This window comes from Protomyctophum parallelum (assembly GCF_964188405.1).
Source record: "Protomyctophum parallelum genome assembly, chromosome: 5".
In the NCBI taxonomy this organism is placed as follows: Eukaryota; Metazoa; Chordata; class Actinopteri; order Myctophiformes; family Myctophidae; genus Protomyctophum; species Protomyctophum parallelum.
This window is the reverse complement of record NC_139702.1, coordinates 51,510,005-51,530,429: the sequence shown is the minus strand read 5'-3', so window position 1 is coordinate 51,530,429 and position 20,425 is coordinate 51,510,005. Positions and strand designations below refer to the sequence as shown.

General features: G+C 44.9%; 1 protein-coding gene across 1 annotated transcript in view; it reads right to left on the bottom strand.

Annotated features, from left to right (window-relative positions):
- Positions 1-17,196, bottom strand: part of pkd1a (polycystic kidney disease 1a) — a 114,782-nt gene extending 97,586 nt beyond the window's left edge. The window contains exons 1-7 of the mRNA XM_083766251.1: positions 17,131-17,196; positions 15,415-15,578; positions 13,487-13,737; positions 9,718-9,978; positions 8,424-8,592; positions 5,890-6,073; positions 682-902 (exon numbers count right to left, since the gene is read on the bottom strand). Coding sequence (XP_083622377.1) covers positions 682-902; positions 5,890-6,073; positions 8,424-8,592; positions 9,718-9,978; positions 13,487-13,737; positions 15,415-15,481 — 1,153 coding nt within the window. The 5' untranslated portion in view covers positions 15,482-15,578; positions 17,131-17,196. The remainder of the gene's footprint in view (positions 1-681; positions 903-5,889; positions 6,074-8,423; positions 8,593-9,717; positions 9,979-13,486; positions 13,738-15,414; positions 15,579-17,130) is intronic.
- Positions 17,197-20,425: the final 3,229 nt, after the last annotated feature.

Sequence of the window (20,425 nt, the reverse complement as noted above, 5' to 3'; positions counted from 1 at the left end):
ACATTGAATGAGCCCCTCGAGTACATATCTGACTGAACTAACTACGTATCATTTATTACTTATTATGCAAGCATGAAGAGACTTGACCAGTTTCAATCTGTAGCCCCTATTTTTGGGCAATTGATTGGCATGTCGTTTTTAAAAGTGTTCAAAAGTAGTACAAAGTTCACAATCGTCACAAATCACAAAACACTGTCGTACGACAAAGTATAAAATAAGGCTTAACCCATTCTGACCTGAGATCAGATTCACACGAGGTTTCCACTGGACACACACTGGTCTGATTAACCCATTCTGACCTGAGATCAGATTCTAAAAAATGTCAGTCGATTTTTCAAAAATAGCAGACCTACAAGCTCGTAGCGCGCCACTCGGTGGCGCGCTATGAGCTTGTAGATCTGCTATTTTTCAATAGCTAAAGCATAAGATGATGCTAAACACGAAAATGGGTGCCCGTTCAGAATGGGTTAAGTGGTTAAAGGATGACCAATAGCATTCATTTATGAATAAATACAAATACATACAAACTATAATGACGATTAATAATAAATAAATAAATAAATAAACAAAGGGGTGAATTATGGAGTGTGTGTGTGTGTGTGTGTGTGTGTGTGTGTGTGTGTGCGTGCATGCGTACATAAGTACCATGTGTGTGTGTGTAGCTTACAGTGCGAGGCTTACCATAGGGGCTATACTCGCAGACGAAGGCTCGCTTGGCGCTGCACAGGTGCGAGCTGAAGGAGGCCTGGGCGCCGTGGTCCAGGGAGACGCACACGTTCCCGCGGACCTGCTGCGAGCGGGTGGGCGGGCTGACCTCGCCCTCGCGCGCCTCCGAGCCGTTCAGCCAGCGCAGGGAGCCCGGCGAGTCCACGTCGCTCAGACCCAGCCAGACGCCCCGCTCCCTGTCGACAGGACAGGAGGAGACGCACAGGTCAGCACTGAGCCAGAGAGTGTTGTCAGATTTAGTGAGAGAAATTATAGCAACCGCAGGTCTACGAAAAAAAAACAAGCGACTAATACAGGGGTCATCGATATGTCCGTGTACACGGACGTTACATTTTATGTTTTCTCTTTCACACACCGTTATAATGTTCATATTTTGATCATTGATTGATTGATTGATTGATTGAAAGGTTTATTTATTCAGGAAAAGAGCATTGAGGTTCACCCTCATTTGCGATGCTGCCGAGATCACTTACACAAAATCAACAAAGACGAGTAAGGCATATAGATTAGATATACAGTAACACACAGAAACAGTGAAATAAAGCGTAAGTTAAAAACAATTATACATATTGAGGTATAGGGAGATTTAAAAGCAGGTTGATAAATTGTCCATAGGATATTGGGGTGTTCATTTTTTTGTGTTTGTTGTAGTGTTCCATGAAGTAGAAAGCAGATTTTCCCAGTTCTTCAGAATGTACAGATAGGACCTCTAGTTTAACCCATTCTGACCTGAGATCAGATTCATACGAGGTTTCCGCCGGACACACACTGGTCTGATGAACCCATTCTGACCTGAGATCAGATTCTAAAAATGTCAGTCGCTCTTCGATTTTTCAAAAAATAGCAGACCTACAAGCTCGTATCGCGCCACTCGGTGGCGCGATATGAGCTTGTAGATCTGCTATTTTTAAATAGCTAAAGCATAACATGATGCTGACACCAAAATGGGTGCCCGGTCAGAATGGGCTAGAGTAAGCCATTCACTTGAACGGGTCTGACGAGTGCTTCTTTTCCAGTCTCGCAGCAACGTGATGTATAGGGTGGTAACTTCCCATCGATAGCTTTAAAAAATAAACTGGTGCCAGTGCCTAGATCTCCTCTCAGAGAGGGAAGACCAACCTACCCTGTCATAGAGGGTACAATGGTGCAAGTGCTGTAGCTTTCACCAGTGATTAATCTATAAGTGCCGAGTGATAAACTGTGTCTAGGAGTAAAATAGTGGTAAGGGCAGCATTTCTATAGATTACATCATGGTAATCCAAAACTGACTGAGTGCAAAACGTACTCTCTCCCCATGCCTTCGGCCTGGTGGAGACAATTAAAGGCCTACGAGCAAAACCCATAATGTCACACTTTTGGGAAATTGTATGACATAGATGTCCTATATAGTCATGTTCTAAAAACCACACTTCGCAGCCACAATTTACTGTCGCATACTGTAATGTTCACAGGTGAAAAAGGATGGGTGAGACATACAGTACATGTCTCAGAAATGCTCAGGAACACCTAGAGCTGTTTCCTTCCGCTACTGTGCTTTAAAAGGAGCGTTGCATACAGAACCAGAGTGCTGAGAACTTAATTATCCATTCGTGTTTCTCCTGTTAGTCTGAAAATGTTTGAGTTGAGCATGTCAGTTCCCCTGTTTAACCAGACTTATCAGGAGGGGGAAACAAAAAACCTAGCTTAGCCTTTGTAACCGGAGCAAAGCTGAGAGCAACGGTGGTTCAATAAAGTTGATATAAGAGAAATTATAGTTAGGTGCTTGGGCACCGGTTGGCTCATATTGTGCGCGTGCCTGCCCCTTCGAGGACGACATAAATTAGTTTTCACTCCCTGAGTGCTCTAATGGACTCCATTCTTCTCTCTGCGTAATCTCTTACTCTTTCACATTACACAAATAGAAGATGAACCCTCAGGATTTCTACCCGGAGGCTTAATGCTGCATGGTTCATAAACTACAATAACCTAAAGACATGGTTTATTTTGTCGAGATAATTGACGACCCTCTGTCATTCGAGAGGGACATTTTGTGCGGCTCGGCTTTGCTTAGTTCCCAGATGGGTAGGGTAATAAGGATAGGCTTCATTATTTGCCCATGTGCAAAATGTTTCCGTCTCTGTCTCGTTATTTTCATGCATCACAGAGAAATCTCCACGTCTGTGAAAAATGCATAATGCTGTAAAAGGGTCCCAAAAAGTATGAGAGCTGAGGAGCAGGAGACACACAGAAAAGAAGAAACCCCAAAAAGCAATAAAAAAGGAAGGTCCTTATGTAAGACTGCGGGGGTGGAGGTGACTAGTATGCCTCATCTGTAGCAGGTTAAGGGGGAGAAAAGGGGATAGCGCTGGCTGTTCCTCCCGATTTTCTTTACTTCACTCACTCACTTTTTGTCTCCAAGATCAGGGCCTCTGCCCTCAATTTAATGATGGGTGTGGGGCAGGAAGAGAGGAAACACATGCGCGCTCACACTCACGCACACACTCATACATGCACGCGCATAGTCACGCACACAAAACACCGTGAACTATGGACTCCTCCTTCCAGGGTGTTGGAGGTTTCAGTACAGCTGTGCTTTTACAGATGTGTGCGTGTTCTGTGAGACTGTGACCCTGTCGGGCCTGGAGAGACCCCCACAGCAAAGACAACATAGCCTTATGGCACCACAGCTAATCACTGTGCACACTGCACAACACCGTGGACAAGATATAGAGACATTTAGAATGAGGGAGAGAGAAAGAGAGCGATATACCAGGGAGAGGTATGTGTGGTTGGGGGTCTTGGTTTTGCATTGTAACATTCTAAAGCACACACACCACTCTGTGACAGTCTGCTATAGAGCAAGGCTGTTGACGCTCTTTGGCTTGCAGCGACAGGAGCTCAGCAGGAAAAAACACGATATATATAAAGAGCAAGGTAACTAGAGGACAAGATTAATCCATTCTGACCTGAGATCAGATTCATACGAAGGTTTCCACCGGACACACACTGGTCTGATGAACCCATTCTGACCTGAGATCAGATTCTAAAAATGTCAGTCGTTCTTCGATTTTTCAAAAATAGCAGACCTACAAGCTCGTATCGCGCCACTCGGTGGCGCGATATGAGCTTGTAGATCTGCTATTTTTCAATAGCTAAAGCATGACATGATGCTAACACCAAAATGGGTGCCCGGTCAGAACGTGTTAAGAACAACATAAACCACATCCAGAGAGAGAGAGAGAGAGAGAGAGAGAGAGAGAGAGAGTCAAACAAATGTCAAAACCAAATGTTCACTCCATCTTTCTTACTCCCTGTTGTACATCATCGCTGTTGGGCATTAACCTTCTTATCTTTTTTTAATGATTATTCATACATTAAAAAAATGAAATCACACTTTTGTGTGACATTCGCCCACTGTGGCTGACACAATGACATCACTGCTTAACCCATTCTGACCGGGCACCCGTTTTGGTGTCGGCATCATGTTATGCTTTAGCTATTGAAAAATAGCAGATCTACAAGCTCATATCGCGCCACCGAGTGGCGCGATACGAGCTTGTAGGTCTGCTATTTTTTGAAAAATCGAAGAGCGACTGACATTTTTAGAATCTGATCTCAGGTCAGAATGGGTTAATCAGACCAGTGTGTGTCCAGTGGAAACCTCGTTATGAATCTGATCTCAGGTCAGAATGGGTTAAAGCAAACAATAAAGTCCATAGACTTGGGTTCCACATGACATCATGTCTGAAAGCCAGACGTCGGAGGGACTAGCGCTACTCAAAAACCTTGAACAGTACAACGGTACAGAACAGGTGATCAAATAGGCCTTTAGATACACAAGGGGAGAGGGGGTTACACAGTACACTACACACTCAACCTCTTCTAGTAAATTCCAATTCCCATCCAGAATACATATTTTAAGATCGCAGGGCGAAACAAATCTACACATCTGTTTTGCATTTCTGCCTGTCACGAATCTCACAATGTTGGCCATGCCAAATTGACATATTTGGCTGTCTGCAGTAAACAGATTGTAAAATGGTGCGAAAATAATGTTTGTGATGTAGCAGCCATTAGACGGAAAGGGGTAGCATAGGCTAGTGAGTTACTGTAGCTGTGCTCCAGCAATGATTGTGCAACGATGCACGCAGTCACAAAGTCACAGAGTCAAATGAACAGTTTAACACTAAGGATTTTGCTTTGTAGATGGCGGCTGTCCACAGATGGTAAATAGAGCACCGAAGTCCTGACGTAACTCACTCATCCCGACCATTCCCCTGGTTCGCGGAAGTAATTTCTCTATGGAGAATAACATGGGGTGATCTTAATATCGTCTACTATAAGCGTTGTGGTCCAAAAATAAACAAGCTGTCTCAGCGTTATTGTCAGGGAGGTGTCTCTGTATCGTTTGCAACAGTCAGTCACTCATATATGATACAGTCTGCTTCTAGCGAAAATCTAACTAATTCAGCAGCAGTAACATTAGCGTTTTCTCTCAGTCAGTTGATTCTTCATATCCATATGAGTGAAGCGGCCGGGGTGACATGTTTATTTTTCAAACACAGTTCTTATATGAGGCGATCTAAAAATCCTCCTATGGCGATTTCAATGCAACTAAACAAATACATGAACCTGGGGACTGACGCCCTCTACTGAAAGTGACGTCAGACTTCGGTGCTCTATTGACTTGTTAAACAAGTTTAACTAGAAAGGTGCAATTTTGGGAAATTGCAAGAGTTGCGAGAATACGAGAATTCAGTCTTTATATTAGTCCATTGGGAACTGAATTCCGTCTTACAATTTATATGTGATTTATATGTGAAGCATGACAACAGTGACAACAGTGTGTGAAGCATGACCAAAAGCTTCACCTTTCTGTTGTGCAAAAGTTAACAAAAAGCAGGTTCACAATGCTGGCACACGCACGCACGCACGCACGCACGCACGCACGCACGCACGCACGCACGCACGCACGCACGCACGCACGCACGCACGCACGCACGCACACACACACACACACACACACACACCCACACACAGATCAGCACAAACACATGCACGCACGCACACACGCACACACACACACACACACACACACACACACACACACACACACAGATCAGCATATGAACATACGCACATGCACATGCCCCCCCCCCCCTAAAACGTATAAACACAACTCACTGTGTGACATGGCTTGCCAGCAGGTTCCGAAGCGTGTCTGTCCTGACTGTTGCCAGGTCGCCACCGCGGTCGGAACACTGGCGCCGAGCCTCTCTCCAGCCAAACTCCCCCGGAACGATTTGAAAGCAACGGGAAGACTCTGGGTGTTCCCTCACACCCTCACTGCTGGGACAGTAGGGGGACGCTGCAGGCAGGGGACACACAGACAGTTTCACAATTAAAACATAGAAGGTGCATTGCGGAATTGCAGTATGAGGTCGTTCAAATTAACCGTTTAACCCATTCTGACCTGAGATCAGATTCATACGAGGTTTCCACTGGACACACACTGGTCTGATGAACCCATTCTGACCTGAGATCAGATTCTAAAAATGTCTGTCGTTCTTCGATTTTTCAAAAATAGCAGACCTACAAGCTCTTAGCGCGCCACTCGGTGGCGCGCTATGAGCTTGTAGATCTGCTATTTTTCAATAGCTAAAGCATAACATGATGCCAACACCAAAATGGGTTCCCGTTCAGAATGGGTTAAAATTGCAATTATTTACTGACTCATATGTATACTGTCAGTCTACAAGAAGCTAGGACATAAAAAGCAATCTGCAACCCATTATGTATCAAACTCTATCAACAAAGCCAATAGTGGGATGAGAAGATGCTATGTTTATATCCAGTGTTCTGAATGCATGGCTCATGGCCTGATGTTATTTTTGGGGGTTTGTGTTTATATGCACATATCAATGTGCGCAAAATATAAATACTGTAAACACGACTTCTTCCTGAATGTTGTTCTCCAGCTGGCTACATAATGTACAGTAGTCATGACAACAGAAGGATGTTCTCCCCGTTTCCCCTAACATGCAGTAATCCTGGTCTCTAAACTACCTCCCCCTGGCCAGCCGGGGCGCCTGATGGAGGGAAAAGCAACTGGTCGGAATAACCTGTTCCTTCCTCGCGCTACGTCCGGCCGGGGAACCCCCCCCCCCCCCCCCCCCCCCCCTGTCAGGTGAAGAGAAGCAGCTTGGACTCCTCATGCATAGACGGTAGTATGAGGTCAGTCCGCTGTCCCCCCCCAGGTTGGCAGAGGAAGTGTAGCGCCCAGGATTACATTAGATAATTGACACTGGGTGAAAAATGGGTTGCAAAATCATGGGAAAAATATATATTTGTATAATTGGCTCTATATACACTACAAACCAGTTTGGTTTGGGCAGACAGAGCAGCTGAACTTTGGAGACAAAATGAGGTAGAACGGAGGGGAAGTTGATGAACTCAGGCTGGAGAAAAGGGAGATTGGGAGAAGATAAATGAAGAAGAATAAAGTGATGACGTTTTTTGGCTTAGTACCCAAAGAGGCTGATGGATTTCAGAAACTACCAGCCAGACATGATCTTTTACCAGCCAAAATGATAAATAAGCCTAAGTGGTCACATCGCTTTAAACAAAGGCATCACTTTAGGCAGAATCACTAACAGACAATAGAAGCCAATTCATAACAATTTCACGCCAGAGTGCCTGATTAAGCGGAAATGGTGTAAATTTTTGTCCCTGTGTGTCAGACAAGTACAGATGATGAAAGGGGAAGATCTGAGAATAAGGTAATTAAAGTTCAAAGGTCATATCTGTGAAAAAAATGATTGGCCAATTAAACAAATCGCACGCACGCACACGCACACGCACACACAAGCATGCAATGAGACTTATCTTGTCTTCCATATATTCCAACGTCATCCTCAATGTACCCCGCACAAGGCGCACATACACACAAGCAAAGACGAGGACAAAAGCCACTTTTGATGATCGAAAGATGAAGGCTGAACAACAAAGAAAAAGCAATAGAAAGGGAGGCTAAGAGAGACTAGAAGGACACATTACAGAGTAAGGGAGGCTAAGAGAGACTAGAAGGACACATCACAGAGTAAGGGAGGCTAAGAGAGACTAGAAGGACACATCACAGAGTGAAGGACAGAGTGAAGGACACATCACAGAGTGAAGGACAGAGTGAAGGACACATCACAGAGTGAAGGACAGAGTGAAGGACACATCACAGAGTGAAGGACAGAGTGAAGGACACATCACAGAGTGAAGGACAGAGTGAAGGACACATTACAGAGTGAAGGACAGAGTGAAGGACACATCACAGAGTGAGATGTGATCTTTTTGTCCATGACTACAATTGTATTTAGCCAAGATGGCCCTGATGGTTAGCTCAACCGTCTGGGAACCTAGGCTGCTGAGCCAGCCTAGGCCTAGGCCAATTAAACAAATCGCACGCACGCACACACACACACACACACGCACACGCACACGCACACGCACACGCACACGCACACGCACACACACACACACACACACACACACACACACACGTTGTTGCACACATGTTGCACACACTAAAAAAGAAAATGTACATTAATCGTAATCAGGGCAAAAGTTTGAAATAATGGTGACGTTGACTTGAAGTCATATTGGCCGGCCCTAGTGTATAGAAAGACACTGACTGACATGTATTGATGTTGATGTGCCTAAAGGCATACCTTTAGCGGTCTGGGCTCCATCCTTGGTGATGGTCCAGTCTACAGCCACACCTACGGACCCCCAGCTGACCACATTCAATTCTAGGCTCCGATTGGCTACAGCCAGAGGAGGACAGATTAGCTCCAGCTTGGGCGGCATGGCAACTGTCACTTCCCCTCGCACAGACACCTGCACGCACACACGCACACACACACGCACGCACGCACGCACGCACGCACGCACGCACACACACACACACACACACACACACGCACACAGAAAAAACACATAGTTGTGAACAAAGCCTGTGTTGTTTTCATTGTGTTAATTGAACATCCTGTCCTGTCCTGTGTTCTCAAACACATTACTTTGGGGGTCACGGACCCCCAAAGTAATGGTGTATTTGGCCATGGACCTGCCGCCTGAATATATGTTGTGGCAGGGATTCGGATAAAAAAACCTGTGTGAGGGGCGCCCGATGCCACATATAGGCTCTGGCCTGACAGCTTGTCACGTGTTCGAGTCCCGTTCATGACGACCTCTGCTGCATGTCTCCCCCTGTCTCTCTCTCTCCGTCTTTCCTGCATGCCAATCTTCACTTGTATCTATCAATATCGGCAGAAAAGCCCCCCCCCCCCCCAAAAAAAACCTTTAAAGGTATATTCAGTGATTTCACTCAAAAAACCTTAGGTTTCGTTTTTGGCTGTGGGACCCAGCCTTTCGTCCAATCAGGATAGAGAGTCAAAAAACGAAACCTAAGGTTTTTTGACCCCCAGGGGTTAACTGGGGACAGGGAGGAACTCCTTATATGGCCAGCACACTATATAGTAGGGAGGATTATCACAACAAAACAAATAAATAAGTGATATTTGAATTAAGTGAAATCACTGAATATACCTTTAAAAAGGTATTCTTTAAAAATAAATATCATAACATAAAATAGCATATCTTCAACGATAGCATGGCTATTTCCAAGTAGAAAATGCATATAGGGCTGTTTTTGATTAGGGTTGATCGGAAATCGGGGCCGATAACATTGTTTTCAAATGATCGGAAAAAACGTGATTGGGACATCCCTATTATCAATATTATATCCAAATCATGATTTTAGACCTGATATTGGCTGTGATTTTGGATATTGTACTGTTGTGATACGGCATAAGTGTTCTATAAAAAATATAAATATCGGATCGGGAAAAATTGGTATCAGCAGATACTCAAAATGAAAATGATCGGAATTGGATCGGGAGCAAAACGATGGGGGTCCCAGACGCTACTTTGTGAACCACTGTATCATAGTAAACGTTATCTCACCTCCTTGTTCCCAGCCCAGGCTGTAACGCTGACGCTGTACTGCCCAGGGAGCCCATACTTGTGTGTTGCAGTGGTATCTTCTGTCTCTGTAGTGTTGACCCGCGACGATGAGTCACCAAAGTCCCAGGACAGCGTCACGGGCGTGACGGAGGACGAGGCGGCCAGACGGGCAGGGTCGTGGACGCTTAAAAGTGGGAGGCGCTTCAGCGACACAGAGAAGTCCACCGCAAACACGTCAGGGGCCACGGTCCACCCACATTCCTGTTTTCCGACCAATCAGAAGGATGAGAAAATGTAATTATATTAGACCGAATCATCATGACATTACCACAACCCAAAAAGCATTATTCATTAACCTTTCATTCGTTAACCATCTGGAAGAACAAGCACACTTACGGTTTTATTATTGGCTATTAGAAATATTGTTTTGTTCAGCAATATAGTTTGACAAACTACACTGTCAACTATATTGTTCTGGACACTTACTTTTTGTATAGTTTGGATATTCTACCAGGAAGCACTGCTCTAAATGTTTGTTTACAAACTTTCTGATCTGCTCTATTGCAAAATAGATCAAAGCAGCCTGACAGCACTCCGGCTGGGTCAAATTGTTTGACCCAAATTGAACCACTTTCTTTTCGATCTACTTTCAATCTACTTTTCAATTGACCGAAAACTAACAAATCAAGTTTTGCCCATCTGACGTATTATTTATTCATTCATTCAGCGCAGACTGCTGATTTCACAAGGGTAGGAGGAAGATGTTCGACCCACTTCAGCAAATGGATTAGGCATGTAGCGAACCCAAACCAGAGAATGGTGAAGCATACTGATGTTTCCAGAAGTAATGCTGCAGCCTTAGTCCTTGTTTGAACATAAAGTTGTTTTCCTTTCCTTCCCTTGTGTGAAACACCGAGGACAGATACATGAGATAAAATGAGCTCTTAACATACAAATGAGGTCATACAAACATACAAAATGGGCCTTTAAAACACACACAAACATATGGCTCAGTTAGCCTATCTACCATCCATGTGAATTAATAAAAATGTTGCGTGGGGGGCACCAAAATTAGCCAAGGAAATCCAATTTTCTCCGGCGCCTACAAGTCACAACCTGCGTGCATCCTCAAGTTGCATGTGTGCCCATGTGGAGGTGCTCAGAGCTGAAGCGGCCCCTCCTCCCTGCCCAGTCTGGCAATGAGTGGCACAAATATGTATTATGCTTAGGGCACCCAAAAGGCCAGCAGCGGCCCTTTGATGCTGCATGCAAAAAAGACAGACGTACAGGGATGCCAGTGTATTATTAATAGGGCAGTCAAATTGCCAAATAAGTGCTATTGCCAAATATGATATTTAATACTTGGAAAGTAGTAGAGTGGAAATTGCCAATTTCTACTGAAAATTGTGTTTATATATATACTAGAATTTCGCGGCCCTATCGGGCCGCTCATCCCAGAGTTACGTTGCCGCGCACTATGGGAAGAAGGAAATTGCGGGAGTTGACTCCACATGTAGTAACGGATGGGTTATTAGTTATTATTATGTGTATTATTAGTGTAGTGTAGTGTAGTGTAGTCAACACGTTATGGCTCGTACACACTGCCCGGTATTTGCTCCGATTATGCTGTCGGGGAGCATTTTTGGCGCTGGCCGACAAAACCCCTGATCTGACGTTAAGCGGTGCCCAAAAGTTATAGATCACAAAGGCTTTGAAGGTAGACCACATGACATGGCCCTAAAAATATATATAATTTTAATATAAAAAACTATTTTTGCATCTGCCGCATGAGATGACCTGAGATGACTTGATTGATTGACATAAAAAAGGGCCTGTCAGCTCAAACACACAATGCAATAGTTGTTGTTGCGTACAATCATCAGTAGCAAAGTCAAATACCAAAAATAAAAACCCTACCATTTCCATTTCCCCCCCTCTATTTCCCATTCCATGTGCGTTTGTCTTATAGTTGCTCTGGCCTCTGTACTACTGCCACCTACCGTCCATTTATTGTATTACACAGTGGGTGAAAAAAAGGTGTGGCTTCCAGAGGTACCTTTGACATGACGTGTGTGTGTGTGTGTGTGTGTGTGTGTGTGTGTGTGTGTGTGTGTGTGTGTGTGTGTGTGTGTGTGTGTGTGTTTCGATGTGCAGGGCGTTGCTGAAAATGAGCACCTGTGCTCAGCTACTTCCCTGGGTAAAAAAAAAAAAAAAAGAAAGAAAAGAAAGGTACCTTTCAAAACCTATAGAAGTCAGCCTGATACAGACGAAGGGGACACCACTGTATGTAGCCTCAATTACATTTTGTAACTATTTTCAGCAATGGGATGATAGTTTTATTTGGTGGGTATATGAGCTGTTCGTTTTGAAAGTAGCTCTCAAGTAAAAAAAAGTGTGGGTAGGCAGGGCAGCCCTGGTATAGATGATTATATATATATATATTCATTCCGTCGGTAAATCCCTGTAGGCTACCCACATATTGGTAGCCTATATTAGCCCAATATTGGCGTTACGCATTTCACTTGAATAATGTTGTGTGCGCACGTGCGCGTGCGGAGAAAGACAGAGTTATTTAATGAAACTGAAGATTATAACGTCCTGTATTGGTAGCCTATATTAGCCCAATATTGCCGTTACGCATTTCACTTGAATAATGTTGTGTGCGCGTGCAGAGAAAGGCAGTTATTTAATGAAACTCAAGATTATAACGTCCTGTCTCACTGGCGCCGTGTATAGCCTGCATGGCTATTCCTGTGTGTGTGTGTGTGTGTGCGTGTGTGTGTGTGTGTTGCGTGCCGAGAGAGAGAGAGATCGTGGCTTCCAGGCGTGCGTGTGCGTGTGTGCGTGCAAGCCAGGCGTGCGTGTGTGTGTGTGTGTGTGTGTGTGTGTGTGTGTGTGTGTGTGTGTGTGTGTGCGCAATCAAAAGTACTCGGCAATATGGCTGGCAGGCAAAATAGCCAATGCGATCTGTGTAATCGTAAATACTTAGGCACAAACCAACTACTGTCGAAGAACAATGTTGATGTAACTAAGAGATTCGCTGAGTGATTTATATTTTATATACAGAGATTTAGAAGGAATAAGCAAAATCGTGAGGCGACAATTCCTCTCCTTCTCTTCTCCTGCGGACAGGGAGACTCGGAGATCAGATGATTCAGAATCAGCACAGGGGGAGTGGCTGAGAGCTAGTAGCCAATTAAAAGACGGGGTAGTAGTTGCCAGGTTCGCGAATTGTAAGCGAGTCGTAGTGTGTGTTGAATGGCATTTGAATGGCATTTGTGGGCTTGTGAATGAATTTTCTCACATGTAATTTGTGCTCACTTGCATAGACCTGGCGAATTTGTGCGAAAGGCCTTGTTTCTGGGCCTGTTGGGGCAACAGTGGTTAGTGTTCCGGGGGTGTGGGTGCTTGAAGCGATAGTGTTTGTAGTAAACAAATGCATTGCCGGCGTGAGTGTGGAAGGGAGGCATTTTTGGTGGCAGTGCAATGACCATTGTTTGGCGGGTGGTGTTGAGTGTTGGCGATCGGCGCGATAGGAGGAGATAGGTCCCGAACACTGTGAAGGGTAAGTGTGTGACGTCACTGCCGTGTGAGTGTGTGTGGGTGTAGTGTGTAAGATGGTGTTGTGGGTGTTGCAATAGTGACGTAGCTGTTGTGGCTTTGGGTTTCTTGCCATGTGTTGGGTACAACTTCTCTCTTGTTATAATAGATATATATAAAATTATTATGTCATTTATTGTGACAGGACTAATTGTTGGCTTCATCCTACCTTCATGACGTGGGGGTTGGTGCAGGCGGCCGAGCACTGCGACTCGCTGATGAAGTTGGGTTCTGAGTTTGTGCTGCAGAGGCACTCGCGCCGCGCCCCCAGGCCGCCGTAGCGATGCGAGGCAGCGAAGCACACGCTGTTGCACTGCTCCCGCGAGAAGTTCCCCGGAGTGGAGGAGGAGAAGATGACCAGTTCACTGCGTCCACCTCCCCCACTGCTGCTGTCCTCTAGGCAGGCTGCGTAGTTCAGACCTGAAGGAAGGGAAAGAGAGAAGTTGCACAGGATGTGTCCATGATCAGTGGTTCTCAAACGTTTTCATTTCAGAGACCGGCATAACTCTTGAGAGTGTACGGACCAAACCCATAAGGGTCCATTTGCAGTGGTGCAGTGTTTTGAACGGGAGCATCCGCTAGCACAGGGGTTCTCAATGTCTTTGGCCGGGGACCCCCGGAAATGCTTTGGCAATGTCTCGGTACCCCCGGCCCGTCCCCTCCCGACCCCCAATATAAATGGACTGCTACAATAACCTTAATAATAGAGACAATACACCATAAATAAATACTGAAACCAGATATATACATTAGGGAAGGTATGTGTAGGTATGTAAACTCTTCATTTCCATGCCATTCAGTTGCAAAAAAATAAAAAATAAAAAAATTAGGGACCCCCCAAAATAATTTGGCGACCCTCCGAGGGGTCGCGACCCACGGGTTGAGAACCCCTGCGCTAGCACATACTGTACACAACCTACCCAGAGTGCGTCTACACTCGCCTATCGATCAAAAACATTATAACTTAATACATCGCAGCATGACGCATTGTGATTGCGACTGATAGAATACTTTATTAACAGTTTGCAAATGATGTGCTCAAGGGCTTATTTTCATTGTGATCCTGTGTATTCAATGTATCAAGATATTAAAAGAAAAACAATAATAATCTCTGTATCTGTCTGTCTGCCTGTGTGTGAAGAGTGCAAACTGACTGTGAAAAGTGGACTGGTTAAGTAATCAAATGCCATGGCCGTGGCAATCAATTGACGATATTCAGACCGTGGCCATCTTGCCAGCAAGGTGCTAACTACATGCAACTTCCCATAGACAGCCCATTCATCCAAACAGAAAAGTCCTATCTCAACGTCAAACTCACCAACATTGCAGCTGCACGGAAAGATTGAATTATCCTCTTTCAATCTGAAAAGTCCACCGCAGACATATTATGAGCTACTTCCTGTCAAGAAATTCTGTGCATGATATTTTTTAGTGTCAGAGTTTGGGAGTGCCACCTGTTTTGAATTTGCACATAATGCAGGAGGCAGCAGGAGGTTGCTTTACTAAAAACGAGTGCTTCCAAACTCCAATACTCACCAAAATCACCTGCAAGGAATTTCTTGACAAGAAATAGCACATAACCGCTGCCATTTAGAACCTCTTAAAATCAGGGGGTATTACAGAATTTTCTCAAACCGTGGCCTCGTTATGTGCCCTTTCATATTATGGAAGCCGTGCTGAATGCAAAAAAAAAAAAACGTTTTTTTTTTTTGAACATCGACTGAGAGGCTTGTCATTAGCCAGATTGAGCACAGCAGGTGAGATTGAGATTCTGGAGTCTATCAGGCCAGCGCACTGTGCGATTCAAGTCACAGGCAGTGGCACATTGCCACACAGGCAGACACACTGGCAGACACACTGCACATTGGAGATTTGAACAGTCAGAATGTTCATATGTGTTTATGTCCCCCACAGACCTAGTGGAATAATACAATATTTTTGTAAATATTGTATTTTTATATACAATATTTTGGGGCAAAAAACCCGATGAACATCGACTAAGAGGTGGTCAGTCGACTGGGACCCATTCCGATCGATTAGTCGACTATTCGACTAATCGAGGTCAGTCCTAGTGTGTATATACAGTACTCATCGTACCACAGGTGAGCAGGCTGACATTGAGCAGCGGCTGGTGGCGGAGGTCTGGCGGGTGGTGGCAAAGCATGAACTCCGGGCGTCGAACTCGCACCCCTTTCTCCTGCAGCCAGCTGACCAGCCGGAACAACTTACAGTCACACTCATAGGGGTTACTGCTCAGGTCACTGTAGGACAGAAGAGAGAGAGAGAGAGAGAGGTATGAGGAAGGAGACAGGGGAGACACGTAAATTCTCCATTAACCCATTCTGACCTGAGATCAGATTCATACGAGGCTTCCACTGGACACACACTGGTCTGATTAACCCATTCTGACCTGATTCTATAAAAATGTCAGTCGTTCTTCGATTTTTCAAAAATAGCAGACCTACAAGCTCGTAGCGCGCCACTCGGTGGCGCGCTATGAGCTTGTAGATCTGCTGTTTTTCAATAGATAAAGCATAACATGATGCCAAATGAACACCTGAACACATGAACACCAAAATGGGTTCCCGTTCAGAATGGGTTCATTCGGAATTGAATCTCTCTGTACGACTAAAATACCGATTTGCTCAGACACATATGATGACATAAATACTCCATTCATTGTCAATGGAAATGTGATGTTTGTGTAAGACAAAAAGATCTACACTAATAGCTGAATATAGGAGGGGCTAGCGCCTTAGAGTATATATATATTTATAGAGAAGGCACCCAGAGGAAATCTTGAGGCGAAATGGACATAGTGGCCGAATGAAGGTATTGCAGCCTGGCCCCAAACACATGAACGCGCTGTCCGTTGACTATCATTGTACACGTTCACGACGGACGACGCTCGTGCGCGTTCAACGGCAGCGCGTTCATGTGTTTGGGGCCACTCACCATTGCAATCCGTCCCAGAATGGACTCTGTTCCTACCAGGAAGGAGGAGTGAATCCGCCTCATGCGCTTTTTGAGCAACTCAATGCAAGTGGATGGGAGGAGAACTCGGGTGTCTTCTCTATAGATATATATACTCTATGGCTAGCGCCCCTCAAAAAGAGAACAATGAAGGCAGGTAGAGAAGGAAGGAAAAAGGGACGAATAAGAGAGCAGTGGAGGGGAGGAAAGGAGGAGAGGGATGAGTGGGAGAAGGCAGACACAGACAGGGAGAAGAAAAGGAGGGTTGGGAGAGTAGAAACGTGGGAGGTATGGGATAGGACTGATGACAAGGAGGTCAGGAGGGTGAAGGAGGGAGGGGTGAGAACATGCAGGGACCAGGGTTGAGTGAGAGAGATACACGAGAGGAGAGCAAAAAGGTGGAAGAAGATAGAAGTTTGGCTGTGATAGCACACTGTTCATCTGGCAGGTCTATTTCTGCTTTGCTCCACTCAATTACAGAGTGTGCAGAGAATACACTCTGTTCACATGAAAGGAGTAATTACTACTCGCTGAAACCCACATCATGCAGAAATAGAGCTTATAATGCTGCTTGTGTGGAAGCGAACGAACGAACGATGTGGAAATATGCTTGCTAAGCATGCTTGATTTTGTGTGTGTGTGTGTGTGTGTGGGTTGCATGTGTGTGTGTGTGTGTGTGTGTGTGTGTGTGTGTGTGTGTGTGTGTGTGCGAGTGTAAGTGCTGTATTTGTACTTGTGTGTACTGTACAGTACATGCGGGTGTACGCGCAAAAGGAAGAGCCTGTTAATTAAAAGAAACGAACAGAGAGAGGGGGGGGAGGGGTGATAACATTCACTTACATTTGGGTTAGGTTGCACAGGTTGTCACATATTCTCTCTTCTATGGTGGTGATTTGGTTGTTGCTCAGATCTCTGTTAGAGACAAAACATATTGTCAACAATCATTTCACACACTGAAGATTCAGACAAGACTTGTTTTTTTGCTTTGCTGAACAAAATTAAATAATAAATGGTACGTATAGCTTGCGGAGTTAGTTCAGTCAGATATACTCGAGGGGGTTCATGCCGTGCTCAAGGGAGCATTCATATACTCAAGGGGTTAATATGCTGCGTTACTACGTGGGTGTATTCAGTGTGTGCAAGACCCACATTCGCAAGACCCACATTCGCTGATGTGGCAGTCAGCTGACCAATTGGGGCGGGCTACTTAAGCTCACTAGACTGCGTGCTCTTCCTGCCTTCCTTCTGCTATATGGTTCCTGGTTGCTGTCATGTGATGTTTGCTCCCACCACCACCCCAGCACCACCGGTGGCGGGCTCTGTTACTTATGTTCCCGAGCAGGGAGAAAGATGTAGCAGAGCCGAACGCCAAGATGAAATATTATATGCACACTTGTATTCTCATTCTATAATAAATGTTGGTTAAATCTATTAGTGAGTTGTCTGACCGAACAAAGATTTTACAATTGAATTCAGGCAGCTCATCTATTGATGGACAAGAGATTAATGGCATTATCTCTCCCGGGCGTGCCACGTCCTACAAGGCGCTGGCGTTTCAATTCTACGCTACTCTCGGATGACGACTTTGTAAAGTATATAGAGCAGGAAATAACCTTTTTTTCTCTAAACCAATAATACTCCTCAGATGTCCAGTCTCATAGTCTCATGGGATGCATTGAAGGCCTACTTGAGAGGGCAAATTATATCTTTTTCAGCTAGAAATAAAGCACAATCGGCAAAGAGACGTTTGGATCTCTCTGCCAGCATCTCAGACATTGATAGACAGTACGCACTGCAATAAACTACAGAACTTTACAATAGACGACTAGGAGCTGAATTCAGGCAGCTCTCTAATTGATTTTGTTGTGTGTCTCCTGGACCGTATACGTATAGTCATCACGAGATGTCTAGACTAGATCGTCCGTCTGACTGTTGTTCTGATGTAGAAAGTCAAATGCTCGAGACTGAATCTGGTGCGTGTTGAGAAATGCTGAACGTACTGGAAGAAAGGGGCTCCGAAATAGAGCCTAACCAATGCCAGATTTTCGGGTCTGATGCCGATCCTGATTTTGGAAACCATCCATTATCGATGTTTTGGGGAAGATAAGGCCTTTTATTTAACTTCTCACACTCACTGCCAGGTATTAATTCATTAATACTTCCAAAACCGCCAGTGTTTTTCAGTGTTTTTCTCGGAACCCGAGATGTGAACCGGATGTAGGAAAACTATGTGTGTTCGGACAGACGCTTGTCTTTTCTTTCACCCGGAGAAGACATTTTGTGGCCGTGATTGTCGGTTCTTTGGTTGTGGGCCGTTGAATAAAGCGGGCAACATCAAAAATAAAAGGAAGAAGCCGCACACGTCCGATAAAAGAGAAAAGTTTTAATATCGAAGCAACGTTTTGGTCGTCCGAAAGACGCCTTCTGTTCACATGACCATTACACTTTAACATCTAACACGAGGACAAATGTGTTTTTCATTACTAATGCAACTGATTCAAGAGATGCACTCGTCATTTTCCAGAACCAATACAAGACACTATCAGAAAAAAATGAAAAGAAAAAGAACAAACTTTACAATTAAAAGGCTGAAGGAAAACATCACAAAACAAATAGCTGACTGGCTGAGGGAGCAGTCGACGATGGGAACCGCACCACGCAGCCAAAACCATCACGTTGACTGTCGTTTGAAAACCTTGTATGTCCAAAACGGTAACTTTTTCTAATAAAGAAAACGAACAAAAAAGTGTGTTCCAATGGATTCAATGTAGGCTCTTGTTAATTACTTTCACTTAACAACACTTAGCAAAAACGCATCGTTGCAGATTGGCTATTTGTCAAACTATAGTATGACAAAGTAGGGCATTACTGTAAATAGAAAAACCCATTTAAATACCCGTAATGAGATACAAGGTTTCTGGTGGACAGCAACGATCAGACATTTCCACCTCAAACCCTTCTGTTACTCCCCTCTCTTTCCTTGTGCTTTGTTTCCACCCCCCCCCCCCCCCCCCCCCCCCCCACACACACACACACACACACACACACACACACTAACTCCTACAGTTTAATTCTCTCCTTCTCTGGTCTATCCAGTAGGCTACATAATGGGGCCGTTGTGTGGTGGGTTTGGAAAGAGCTGATGGAAACCACTACTCCAGAGTCCTCTCTCATCACATACGCATGCGCACACACACACACACACACACACACACACACACACACACACACACACACACACACACACACACACACACACACACACACACACACTCTCTCTCTCTCTCTACACATACTGTATACATGTGCAAAACACCCACACAGAGAGGGAGAAGGTATTGGATGGAGTAACAGAGAGTAGATGGAGGGAGGAAGGTATGGAGGGGGTCAACATCAGCGGAACAGTGGGAGCCTGGAGCAGTAAACTGTAATTGAACTTAATAGCCCTGTGATTGGTGTGTGTGTGTGTGTGTGTGTGTGTGTGTGTGTGTGTGTGTGTGTGTGTGTGTGTGTGTGTGTGTGTGTGTGTGTGTGTGTGTGTGTGTGTGTGTGTGTGTGTGTTCTGCAGTGTAATCAGTGGTGTACTCCTGGGATTTATGCTCACTTTAATCTAGACTAAACTAGCTATTTCTCCTGTTTTCCCTTCACTTCCCTGCACCTCATCTCCTCTCATCTGCTCTCATCTGCTCTCACATCGTTCCTGTTCTCCTCTCCTCTCCTCTGCCCATGTGCTGGTCCTGATGTACTTACAGGATGGATAGTGGTCCACAACAGAACACCCCTCTGGGCAGAACATTGATCCTGTTCCCCTGCAGATATCTGAAATCAATTGACATCAGATTAATAGATATCTAGACAGGTTCAGACAGACAGACAGACAGACAGACAGACAGACAGACAGACAGACAGACAGTGAAAAAATAGTATCTATCAGCATCTAACAAAACAACTAGCACACATGCACTCTCCACCCCACTCACCACCCACATTCATACACACTAATTGAACACACACACACACACACACACACACACACACACACACACACACACACACACACACACACACACACACACACACACACACACACACACACACACACAGTGTATACTCACAACTCGCGCAGGCCATTGAG